The sequence below is a fragment of the Cydia splendana genome, chromosome 6, assembly GCF_910591565.1.
Source record: "Cydia splendana chromosome 6, ilCydSple1.2, whole genome shotgun sequence".
Lineage (NCBI taxonomy): Eukaryota > Metazoa > Arthropoda > Insecta > Lepidoptera > Tortricidae > Cydia > Cydia splendana.
The window spans coordinates 10,724,057-10,735,965 of NC_085965.1; the positions used below are offsets into that span (position 1 = coordinate 10,724,057).

At 35.8% G+C, this 11,909-nt stretch overlaps 1 protein-coding gene across 3 annotated transcripts in view; it reads right to left on the reverse strand.

The window, feature by feature from the left end:
- Positions 1-10,939, reverse strand: part of LOC134791397 (E3 ubiquitin-protein ligase RBBP6) — a 51,060-nt gene extending 40,121 nt beyond the window's left edge. For 2 of the 3 annotated variants that reach the window (XM_063762411.1, XM_063762410.1), the window contains exons 1-8: positions 10,487-10,939; positions 9,914-10,145; positions 9,094-9,205; positions 8,592-8,719; positions 6,619-6,785; positions 5,358-5,448; positions 3,286-3,389; positions 1,691-1,756 (exon numbers count right to left, since the gene is read on the reverse strand). In XM_063762411.1, coding sequence (XP_063618481.1) covers positions 1,691-1,756; positions 3,286-3,389; positions 5,358-5,448; positions 6,619-6,785; positions 8,592-8,719; positions 9,094-9,205; positions 9,914-10,145; positions 10,487-10,652 — 1,066 coding nt within the window. In that variant the 5' untranslated portion in view covers positions 10,653-10,939. Of the gene's footprint in view, positions 1-1,690; positions 1,757-3,285; positions 3,390-5,357; positions 5,449-6,618; positions 6,786-8,591; positions 8,720-9,093; positions 9,206-9,913; positions 10,146-10,486 lie in introns of those variants that run through there. The other variant, XM_063762412.1, reaches the window with a different exon arrangement.
- Positions 10,940-11,909: the final 970 nt, after the last annotated feature.

An 11,909-nucleotide genomic window follows, 5' to 3' on the forward strand; every position in this document is an offset into this window, starting at 1 on the left:
TGTTGTCCGACGAGCCGTCCGACGAGTGCCCGCACACATCTACCACATGTTACAGCTAGTCAGGCGCGTGTGCACCGTGCTTAATGGCGTGCGTTGAAGACGCATCAGTGTTTACAAATTCCATTTTGACAATATGTGTATAGTTGATATTTTTTAGGAGGACCAAAGTACCGAATGGAACTGGAATGGCTTGCGATGTTAATAGTGCATATTTGCTTCTCTTTATTAACGTAAATGAAGCTCCGTTTGTATAGAGATAGGTACAAGCAAGAAAATATGAAGTTAATAGGCACCATAAAACTCAATTGCATATAATAAGGATTTCGACCTCTGGCTAAAATTCCGATATCATATAAAGATAAACAAACATATTAGTGCATATAAAACTGCATAACATAAGGATTTCGACCTCTTGCTTAAATTCCGTAATCATTTAAACAAAGAAGTCAGTACAGATAAAATCTTCTTACACGGGATTATTTTAACGTAATATTGCGGCAATTATTCAAGCGGAGCCCATGATCGCCCATCACTCGTAAATTCACATGCAAATTGCGTTAATATATAAGTATACCTATGTAACACGATTATATCTATTGTAATTTATCAATTTTGCGCCTGTTTACACCATGATCCGTCGACGTTAAACGGTAAGATCAAATAAAAAATATCAACTATATCAATAACTTGCGTTCGAATTTAATCCTGTAAATTACTGGTAGAATGCTATTACCGCTTTGGTTTCGTGCGTATCATTAATTATTAAAATTTACGTGCAACTTTATAGATTTTGTTTAACGTGCACCGATAACCCTGCTGCCGTAACATGCGACAAACCATTCTAAGTAAACTAACTAAAACTCTAGCGAGACCGTAATGAGTTAGAAACCTGACCAAATTTAAGTTCAAACGGGATACTTACAACTGAGCAACATTTCCAATAATCCAAAATTTGATTATTTCTAAAAAATATTGTGAAGTGAGCGGCAATAGTGACGATTAACTGCCGCCACATTGTGATTCCGTTTTTAAACTCCGTATATTAGCGATGTTAAAACATTAATTCGTCGGCGTCGTTTGCAAGCGGGCATAAGTATTTATCAAATTAATTATATTTTAATCGTCATCGTCGTCGACGACGACGCCCCACCTGATGAAATCTACGTTGCGGGTTGCGGATTTGATTATATTTCATTTATATGACTTAGATTATCTAGATAATAAGTATCAAGTGGTCAGTACTTACGATATTGCTTGCATAATCAATAAGTTACTGACAATAACAGACAGTTTTACATATCCCCGAAAGTCAGTTTATTTAGTAGCACGTGTATCACTACTACGTGTCTGCAAATTCTACAGTGTAAGTCCCAGCCAAATACGTAATCCCTATTCATAGAAAAAGAACACTAAGTACAATTGTTTCATCCGTTAGCGAACTACTTGTCATAGACAAATATACAACACACATTAAACTATGTAATTACACTTTTTGTTTGTAAAAATACTCACACGACTCAAATTTAATAAACCCATCCACCATTGACTTTCATTATATAATAAAACTACCCAAACAAAAGATACTTTGTCGATTAATTAAAAATGTTGTATTTAGAGCTTAACTCAAGTCCATACAAGAATGGTTGACTAGTATCTTTTGGGTGGGTACTCGATAAATGTGCGTGCTTACCGTTGTTGGCCAGCGGCGGCGGGCCGTTCAGGGGTTGCTGCATTGGCACCACTGGTGGTGGTTGTTCTGTGGACATTTTGTATTGTTATAAAAGTTTGATACTAGAATATAATCTTTCTCTAATAATTTCTCAGGAGTTATTTTACTTAAAAAATAATTGCGTGTGTATAAAATATTTATATAGTACAACGAATCAGTATCATAGAAAAATATTTTTCTTATCAAGCAGAAACGTCTGCGAGCGATACTAGTTTTTTTTTTTATATTAACACATTCGACACCGCGTACCCGACTCTCGGGCACTCGTAAACTTTACTCAGATGCCGGCATACCCGCTAGTCGGGCAAGAGCTATAAACCTACACGCGACGCCGAAGTGCCCGACAGGCGGGCAAGCATTGCTTCTTCACTACCTCAGGGCTGCCACTGCCACTAACAGAAAAAATTGTAAGTCTTCTGATTATTATGTGCAAAAGTGTGTGTAAAAGTTGGTACAGTTGATTATTATATTTTATTACTTCACTTTGTATTTTTATTTACTTTACCTAATGCGATTACAAAATAAAAATTCTTATTAGTTGGTTACGTGAAATTGCATACACGGGTATGTATCAATAGGAGTTAGAATTTTCGTAAATAGTACAACCTAATTTGTGTTTACGAATATTTAGTAAGTATAGGTATACATCTATTTCATGAGTACTCATAGGATGATTTTTGTGAAACAAAATTCGGAGAAAAATAAACCAAGAAATTCAACTAAGTACCTAACAACATTCTAACTTCTAAGCGGCAGTTCTCAGAAAAAGACAATAGGTCAGTCATCATAAAACAGCACTGCACTGCAACTGCGTGGAAGCAAAACGTAACAAGTAGCTTTGAATAGTTACGATAATTAGTACGTTCGTACACATACAATAAAGTCGCAACTTCTTTGACAAAAGAATGTAGTTACTGTGATCATACACTTAACCCTGGAGATGTTGTTTACCATCCCTTATCTATTTGAAGTTTGCGACCCGGGTTTTTTTTCAACCCGGTCTCGGTGTAAAATTCCAATCGGAGCCATTCCGTAATGGTTTGTGATGTGCTTCGGACGTTGTTGTGTTGTGTTAATTTTCATTTTGACGACTCGGCTTGTTTTTTGGACAACTGTGATTTCTGCTTTCTTACTGGACTTTGTGGTTTTGCCTGTTGATGATTTGGCTTTGTGTGGTTTTATTCATTTCCTACTGCCCCACTGAATGCATTGTGATAATTGATAAAACGGGGAGCCTAAACAGATGAGACAGCAGATTTAATTTTATCCACGTACTTATACGAAAGTTACTTGGCACAGCCCTGAGCGTCCGCCGCTTGCCCGACTAGCGGGTTCGCGGCGTGCGGCATTGAGTTGCACGTCGTTGCCCGACTAGCGAGTACTGTCGGTTTCTGGGGTATTGTTTGAAATTTTGCCTGGTTGCGAAAGTGTAGGAAAAATAGAAAAAATAGAGTCCTGCCGGAGTTGTACATTTTTCCATATTTCTATAATATAAAAATGTACTGCATTACCTGGCCTAATAGAAGCAACTTTAGAAAGTGAATTTAGGTAGTTACCTAGATTGGGGAGGACGGGCGGCGGCGCCTGCGCCGGGCGGTGCGGCGCGCGGCGGCTGTAGCCCGTCTGGTTCCGGAACGCCGACACAGAGTTGCGCAAGAACCTAAAATGTTCACAATTCATAACGATTTTCTATGTACATTTTATTTCAAATTTTCTTACGTAGCTAACCTACCTTGCCGCACAAATTTGGACTTATTTCAATCTTTTTAACCTTTTGGACGCCAATGACCGATATATCCGCACCGCAGGTTCAACGCCAAAGACTGTCACAGACCACAGAGCAACATAGACCTACGTAAATATGCAGAAAGTTCAATTTCAGTTTTGACACTTCGGTGACGCGGCGTCCTCGTGACAGCTTCTGTGTTTGACACGGCGTCGAAAAGGTTAAGCAATATGTGACGTTCCACGGGAAAAGGTACCTTATGAGGGTTTCTAGTTTCGGAGATATGAAATGTTTTGTAAAGAGGTGAAAAAATGCTCAATTTTTTTTTATTGTGTGATCTGAAACCTTAATGCGTAACGTTTGTTTACCTGTTTTTATTTTTGTTATAAGTTAGTTATAAGCCTAGTAATGTCGTCTCAGAGTTTAGTAGAAAAGGTACCTTATGGAAAAAAGAATGAAAATTCCCAAAAAAACTAGTCAATACGGGAAAAGAAGTTTGGTAGAGAACTGTATTAGCATTCTGCAAAACTAATTTGATAATTTCAGTTCTGGTTGGGGCGCCTCGCAAATACTATAACCGTACATCGACCGACATCACAAATCCAAGTAGCCTGCTATTATACCAAAGTTACTCTCGTCAAGTCTTTCTTAACTAGAATAATCTTCATTTGGTTTGGTCGCATGCAGTAAATCAGCCATTGGTTGGTGCTGAAAAATGCCAATACCCGACGCATTACCTTATGGAATATCTGAGGTCATTGAACCTCAATGCCGCTTATCTTCAATAGCAACCGAAATATATTATTGATAAGAAATAGACGATTTATACCATCTGAACCCCAAAATATTATTAGTTTATCCTAACTGTTCCATCATCATCATGCCTCATCATGTAACTTAATCACAAGGTACCTTTTCATTACATACAAATTATTGGTCTTTTTTAAGATTATTATGACGAAGAACTAATTAAATTTGGGGCAGTTTAATGTAAATTAATATTTTCTATTCATAAAAGATAAACTGTAATATGATTGATATTTTGTAGTGATGTATTATTAGATTTATTTCCATAAGGTACCTTTTCGTAAATGTATGGAGCAAATACTGTTATTGTTATGTAAGTTTAAAGTGGCATAAGGGGTTAAATATAGTATTTAGTTGGGGTTTTAGGATTTATTTCATTTGAATGACATAATTTCTTTCATATGTGCTCAGAAAAATTGATTGTGTGTCACATTAAAAGTAAAAATATTCAATTTTGTGATTTTATATGAAAAAGTCAGAAAATACATTTTCACCTCTAAATCGGTATTGTTTTTGGCTTAAACTGTCTGTCAGTGTCGTTTTCTAATAGATAAAATTTAAATCTTGAGAGTCATTGCAATCAATCGTGAAAATTAAATAAAACTTTAATTTCAAGAGATTGGTTAGTATACACATAAATCAGTCGATATCAAAAGTTTCTATTTGCATTACAGAACAAGTCGCAATATTTTTTTAATCTCAGATATATAAGGTATTATTATTTGTAGTCAACTATGTAACTTACTTCAGGAACATAGTTTTTTAGGCGGCTAAACTTAAAACTTCTCTATCGTAAAGTTGCTCATTTCACAACATTATTTTCAAAAAATCATATCTCTGTAACTACGCAACCTAGAAGGTTGATCTTTTGTGTTATCGATAGCTTATTTATTGTAGATTACTGGGGTATGCATAACTCCATACCCGCCATAAGGTACCTTTGACCGTGGGACGTCACATATAAATTATGAAATTTTGTATAGGTAAATATTACAGTTTCTGTCACTCCTAAAACTAAGAAAAATCTATAAATTAAGTTTCCTAAAATAGTAAATACATGCGGAAAACTAAAGATTGAGTTAGTAAACTTGTTACCTATTCGGAATTAATGTTGTGGGCGCGATCTCCTTTTCGCGACAATCTGGGCACTCATGGTCCTCAGACTCCAATAATGCTCCTCGTATGCCTGTGATCAAAGGTTATAGGATCAGAATATATTTGTGATAATGTCAGCCATCATTTTTACAATATGAGACTAACCTAAAACTGAATTTTCTAAGCCCCGTAAGGGTGTCCCTTATTTTACGTATTTCAGAAAGTAATACCGCATACCCCCTAAATCGATTTCTTTTATCCCAAAACACCCTGAAAATAAATTTCAGGAAATTCCTATAACTGTCGCCCGTGCAGACTTTCATGCAATTCTCCCATACAATGCATGAAAATGACCAAAAAAATTTGACCATCTGTAAGCTCTTTCGTCGCTTTTAGCTCTTGCGTTTCTACACATACTTCACTTGTAGAACAGAAGAAGTGAAACTCTTCCCTTCTGTGTCTAAGCGACGTACGCATACAAATACCAGATTTCTTGCCCTAAGACGGTCTTCCCTGCAATAATTTTTTCTCAAAAATGGACGGCAAAGTCGACTTTGCCGTTTAAAAAATAGGTTGCGAAGCGCGTAGTTTATGGTCAGTCAAAAATTAAAAAGTTAAAAACATTGCAGTCTCGATTTTGGGACTGCAATGTTGCATACAAATTCCATTATTTGTCGAGTTCCAAACTTTTTAAAAGTTGAAATGCCCATATCAAATGAAGGCACAGGCCCATTAAACAGCCAAACAGATGATTAGTACCGCGACTATTTAGCTGTCTCAAATAGGTTGGCGTATTTTCGGCAGAAAAATACACTTCTATTTTTTTATTAAAAAAATAAAAAGGCGGCAAAGCTAATTTTTTCAATTGTTTTTACTTTTTTCTGTGAAAATATATACGTAAGAAAGTTGCTTTTGTAAAATATTTCTATGATATTTATATTTCTTGCACCATTTTTGAGAAAAGCACTATATATGACTCGGCTGGAAGGCTACTTGCTGGCTTCGGATTCAATTAAACGGACTCCCAAGGTCGTCCGTTTAAAACGAATCCTCAGCCTGCAAGTAGCTACTTCCGAGCCTCGACAATAATGTACTATTATATGCCGGTCTTCGCCATATTCACCTTAAAGTAGGTTGGCCCTCAATCAAGTTTATATTTACAAATCAGTTGCCCTTAGCAAAACCTTCATTCTTAGCCAACACTTGTCCTCAAACAACAGAGTTACACAGTAGACTAGTTACTCTATGTTAGTATACTCACACTCGTCACAGAAGGAGTTCCCGCAGCAGGGGATCATGACGGCGTCGGTGAGCAGGTCGCGGCACAGGCTGCAGATGAGCTCGTCGGGGATGCTGGGCTCGGGCGCGGCGGGCGCGTTGGCCGCCAGCTCCGCGCCGCCCGCGCTCTCCGACGCCAGGTACGCCTCACTGCAAGTTTAAAAAAACAACTTACTTCTAATAATAAATACTAGATTGTATCACTAGAATACAATCCTGCGCATAGGGAGGAATGTGTATGTACAGTACGAGGGTTGCACTGAAAATGTCGGGAATAGAGAAAACTGTCGCATCTAGACGGTCAATCTTTATTTTAATACATACTTAAACTCAAACTGACCACGCATATAAATTTTCTTTTGAAAGTAATCATTCTGTAATGCACACGGCTCATAATCCCAAAGTCCTTTTTGTATGGCGATTTTGGGGCCTTAGTGGTTTTGTATGAAATTCGTGGAGTAGCCAACGGAATTGAAGTTTTTTTACATATATATATATATATAAAAGATTTTTTTACTGTTGTCATATGAATATTTAGGAATGTCGAAATCTGCCGATATGCAACTTTTTTGGCAGTCTTTTTAATTAACAGCACAAATGCGATTTTAATTTTTGACGTCGCTTTGGAATGACATGCTTCTTTAAGATCACCCATGGGATAAAATGAAAGTGACTTTCATATTTAATTTTAACTGCAAACGAGCGTACGATGAACTCTAGTTCATAAAAAAATAACAGAAGCCCATTGTAACTTTTATTTGTTCGCTGAGGGCATATTGAAAACCGTTTAAAAATATGATCCGAAAAATCACTTGGCCAAAAATTCAAATAATGTTCGACATACAATTTTCAAATTGCCAGTAATTCTTAAATACAAATGACAACCAAATGGAATATACCTTAAAAGTTTTATAAAGAGTTACATTTTTATAAATTATATGCCTGTTTCTATTATGTTATTTCTAAGTGTCCCATTCCCGAATATTTCAGTGCGACCCTCGTATACGACGAGCCAGCCTCTAAGTATTACAACAGAAAATTCCACTGATCACTCCCAAAATGCAAATAATCCCCATACCCGAATAGGTGATGTGAAAAATATTGAAACATTCTCAGCTAAGTAGCGTAGCATATCTATGGTACTTGCCCTGTATGTCATCTGCATTACACCAATGATTAAAAGTACAGCAGTACAAAAAGAAAAACTTTTTCATCGAAAACGACTGTACGGCACGAGTATTGATAATTTAAGTGACAAGTCAGTCCTCAAGTGACACATGCACTTTTAGTGATAGTAAAATGTAAATTGCGGATTGAGACACGCCTAATTATACTAAGGCGTAAAAGTCATAAAACTGAGTTGGCTTAGGTCCATCAACCTACTTCGCAATACACAATTAGAAACGCGAATTTATGGACAACTGGAAGGCCGCATTTATTAGCGTTATGGTGCTTGCCTCTTGCCAGTAGTAAAAAATATAAAATAGAATGCAGTACAATATACTAACACATGTTTTGTATAGTATAAGTAGCATTATCAGTATCTTGAACATGGTTATAACTTCAGTTACAACTAACTAGGTAATTAATAAACAATAAAATCTTGCAAGTTGTATCAATATGAACTATTATGAGTATAGGTATTTAATCCAGATGACAATATAAAAGACATACTACTATACACTGCTATAAGTACATACTGCTATTGAATACTTTGGGGTCATAAAGAATAGGTAGTCAGTAATATTTTTTTTTTCAATAATGTAAATTTTGACAGAAATTTAAAACTTATCAGACATTAATAACATTATCTAATATTAATGTACAAATATGTAATGTAATAAGGAAATTGGTATTTAAACACTGATCATATGAATTGAGACATGCTCTATCAATCTTGGTAGATCAAGCCAATCTATATATTACGCAATCTAACAATGTTGAAGCAATACTCACTGATCCACGGCAGGTACAGCAAAGGTTCCACTTGGGGTCATCATGGCTCCCGGGGCTTTAGGTCCGTCAACTGGGACCATAAAACTACGAGGAATTCCTGTACTTCTTCTTATCTCTATTGGGTCAGTCTGAAAAAAGTTTTTTTTTTTATTTTAAATTATTTAAATCTACCAGATGATCCTGGTTCCATACTAGAAGTTTCTTGTTGCTATTCTGAATATTCTTCTCTGCGAATTGTGTTAGAAAATATGTACCTACCTAATGCTAACTTGTATAGTAAGTAAATGGCACATGATGAAATGGGCTGATAACTACCATGAAACTGCATAATTGGCAAATTTAGATAGAAAAAACTACAGTGAGTAACCCAAGGAAACATTACCATGACAAGAAATGGCAAAAATTTATTAACACAAAGTGAGCATGTGCGCGAGGAAATGCCACTTAGATATTGTCAATGTCTATTTAAATTACTACCACTCTTGATTAAATTTCAACTTACTGAATTAGCTATAGGGCAATCCTTGATCCAATGTCCATGCTTCTGGCACTTGTAACAAACATAATTTGATGGCACTACACCTCTCTGATTTTGTCCTCTAATTTTTTGATAACTGAAAATTAAAAGGTTAATGATAATGACACATTCAATTGGTAATTATAAAAGCCAGATTTTTTAAGACAACAAAGAACTACATTCTGATCATGATGGTGGTGAAAATGGTTGTTTAATGCCAGTAAAAAGCCTAGCCCTATGTCCTAAACTGGATACTAGCACAACTAGCAAGATAGTGAAGTTGACAATTATAATTATCCTACATTGCTTTCTATTGCTTTAACTCATTCTTCTTTTTTTGTTTACCCATACCCATACCCTTGATACCCATGACATAAAACAGAAAACCCATGCATAATATAATAATACAAACATACTATGCACTGTGCAATATGATTCATAAGAGCTGGTGTGAGATTTGTACTGAAATGTCAAATCCCCATTATTGAGATAACAACCAAAACTCACTAAATAATTATTACAAGTTCAGAGTTCAGAGCCATAGTGAACCATACTAGTGCCAAAACAAGGTTGATTTTTGTTGAATAAATTTTTGCAATTAGTGAGCTTTTGTTGTCACCTAAGAATATACAAACCACATCAGCTTTCAGCAGTCCAACCTGTTACATATTATGTAAGTACCTTACTAACTACTCAAGAGAACATGCAAATGCTTTTAAGCTAGACCTGTACATGATAAGAATTATACTGAGGAACTGGAGCTCACAACCAGAGAATATTGAAAGAAAATCCATTTTAGCCTTACTTGCTAGGGTCGTAGTCAAAAGTGGACTGAGAAATCATAGCATTTATTTTATCCTGTTCGCTACCTTCCATGCGAGACAGATCAGCCAGCCCTTTGTTAACAGAGACATCTTTGTGCAATGCCGCATTGTTGTTAGAGCCTTCCCACTGTTTCTTAGGTTGCTGGGACAGTGGTACTCGGGCCACTAGGAGTGATGTGTTTTTAGGAATTAAAGTACCGTCATCACTGTACACTGTGAAATAAAAAAGGAGTCTAGTAATATAAGCATACTCAATGGCTGCCCAACATGTTTACTACTATTGCTTGCATCAAATTTTACATCATGAGTTAAAATTATTAAGAATAGAATGTACAATGAGACAAAGTAAAAATTTGTTTTCTAAAACTAGCCATTTCTGTAATAGAAAATAGTATAATAAACTTACAAATAGATAAATTTAGGGGATAAGGATCACAAACATGGTAGACAGTTTTAAGAACACAAGCCATAATAAGCCAAATCATGCACTGCTACTACCAATAGGTTTGTACCAATAGGAGACTAAAACATATGTTTTGTAATTCACCACTCACCTTCCTTAGTCTGAGCATTAGTTATCTGCAGATCAAAGTCAGATGTCTTTCCAATCCTTTTCTGCTGGGAAATAGCAGCTTTCAAATCTCCTACTGATATATGCAGACCATCGAATGTGACCGTGTCATAATCTAGGGCACTTTTGAACTTATAGTGCACAGACATATCCGAAGATGGACGTAAGCCAATTTGTTACTATCATGTCAAATAGTTTGAATTTGCTTATATTCTATTAAAACTGCTTGCTGATTACTAACCTAAACTATACCTACGATAGAGACAATTTTTAAAATCTGTCACGTATTTACTAACTAAATTAAATATAAACTTCAAGATTAGCTTAAGTATGTCATGGAATTATATTTAGTTTCCTGAACAAACCATCACAATCACAATCACATTAAACAAACGCTATCGACGCTTGCAAACGCGAACTGTGATCGGCAATATCTCCGCCATTTTAATTTAATTTTTAAGTTTTTTTTTTCTACCAATGTTGAGCCTTGAGGTCCGTTTCGTACTAGTGCATAACTTACCTACTTAAAAGCGATAACACACTATCGCACCGCACCGCGACCTTGGTGCGTCGCACCCATAAGTGAGAGCGAGAAAGAGATATCTGCGTCACCACTTTAACCCGTCCCAGAGTCAAGGTTCGGACCAAAGAATATAATACTCACTAGGAGAAGAACGGTAACTCCATACAAAAAAATGTCCCCAACCGTTTATACGTTTATACTAGTGGCGCCGTCGTTGTGTACCAATGGAACTAAAGTTGACAACCGGTTTAGCCTGGCGGGTATTGGTAGGTATAGGTAGTATTGGTAGTAATTCTGTTGATAAACATATTTGTTATCTTCATATCACGAAATATATGAAAGATGCAAATATTACCCCTTGTTTGTGTTATTATCATTTGATTTAAATAAAAGGCATAGAATGTATGTTTATAACATTGTATTATTTTATTTATTAAAAAAATGTTTTACATATAGAAATATATACTGAAAATTAAACCCTGACAACTTAATAAAAAAATAGACATTAATAAAGCGCATTCACAAAGTTTTCAGTATAATACAAATAACTTTAGGCATGCCTACCTATTACACTTTACACACACAGATACACTACACTTTACACACGGCATTTTACACAGATTTCCAACTTGTATTCATACATTTCTTCACGGTTAATTAATACGCTTTCCAGATGCGTTATGACGCGGTTCCTTCTGAACCCACTAAAGCTATGAATTTCACTCAAATATGTATCTTCAACAGCCGTTGCTCCGCATTTAGCACATTTTCTATGTGCATTGCTGTAATCCATGTAGGTACAGACTTACAGAGTCTTAAGTGGTAGTACCGCTACGTTGTACTTATTATTTAAAGATTTAATAAATAAAATTTTCGTTGTGAA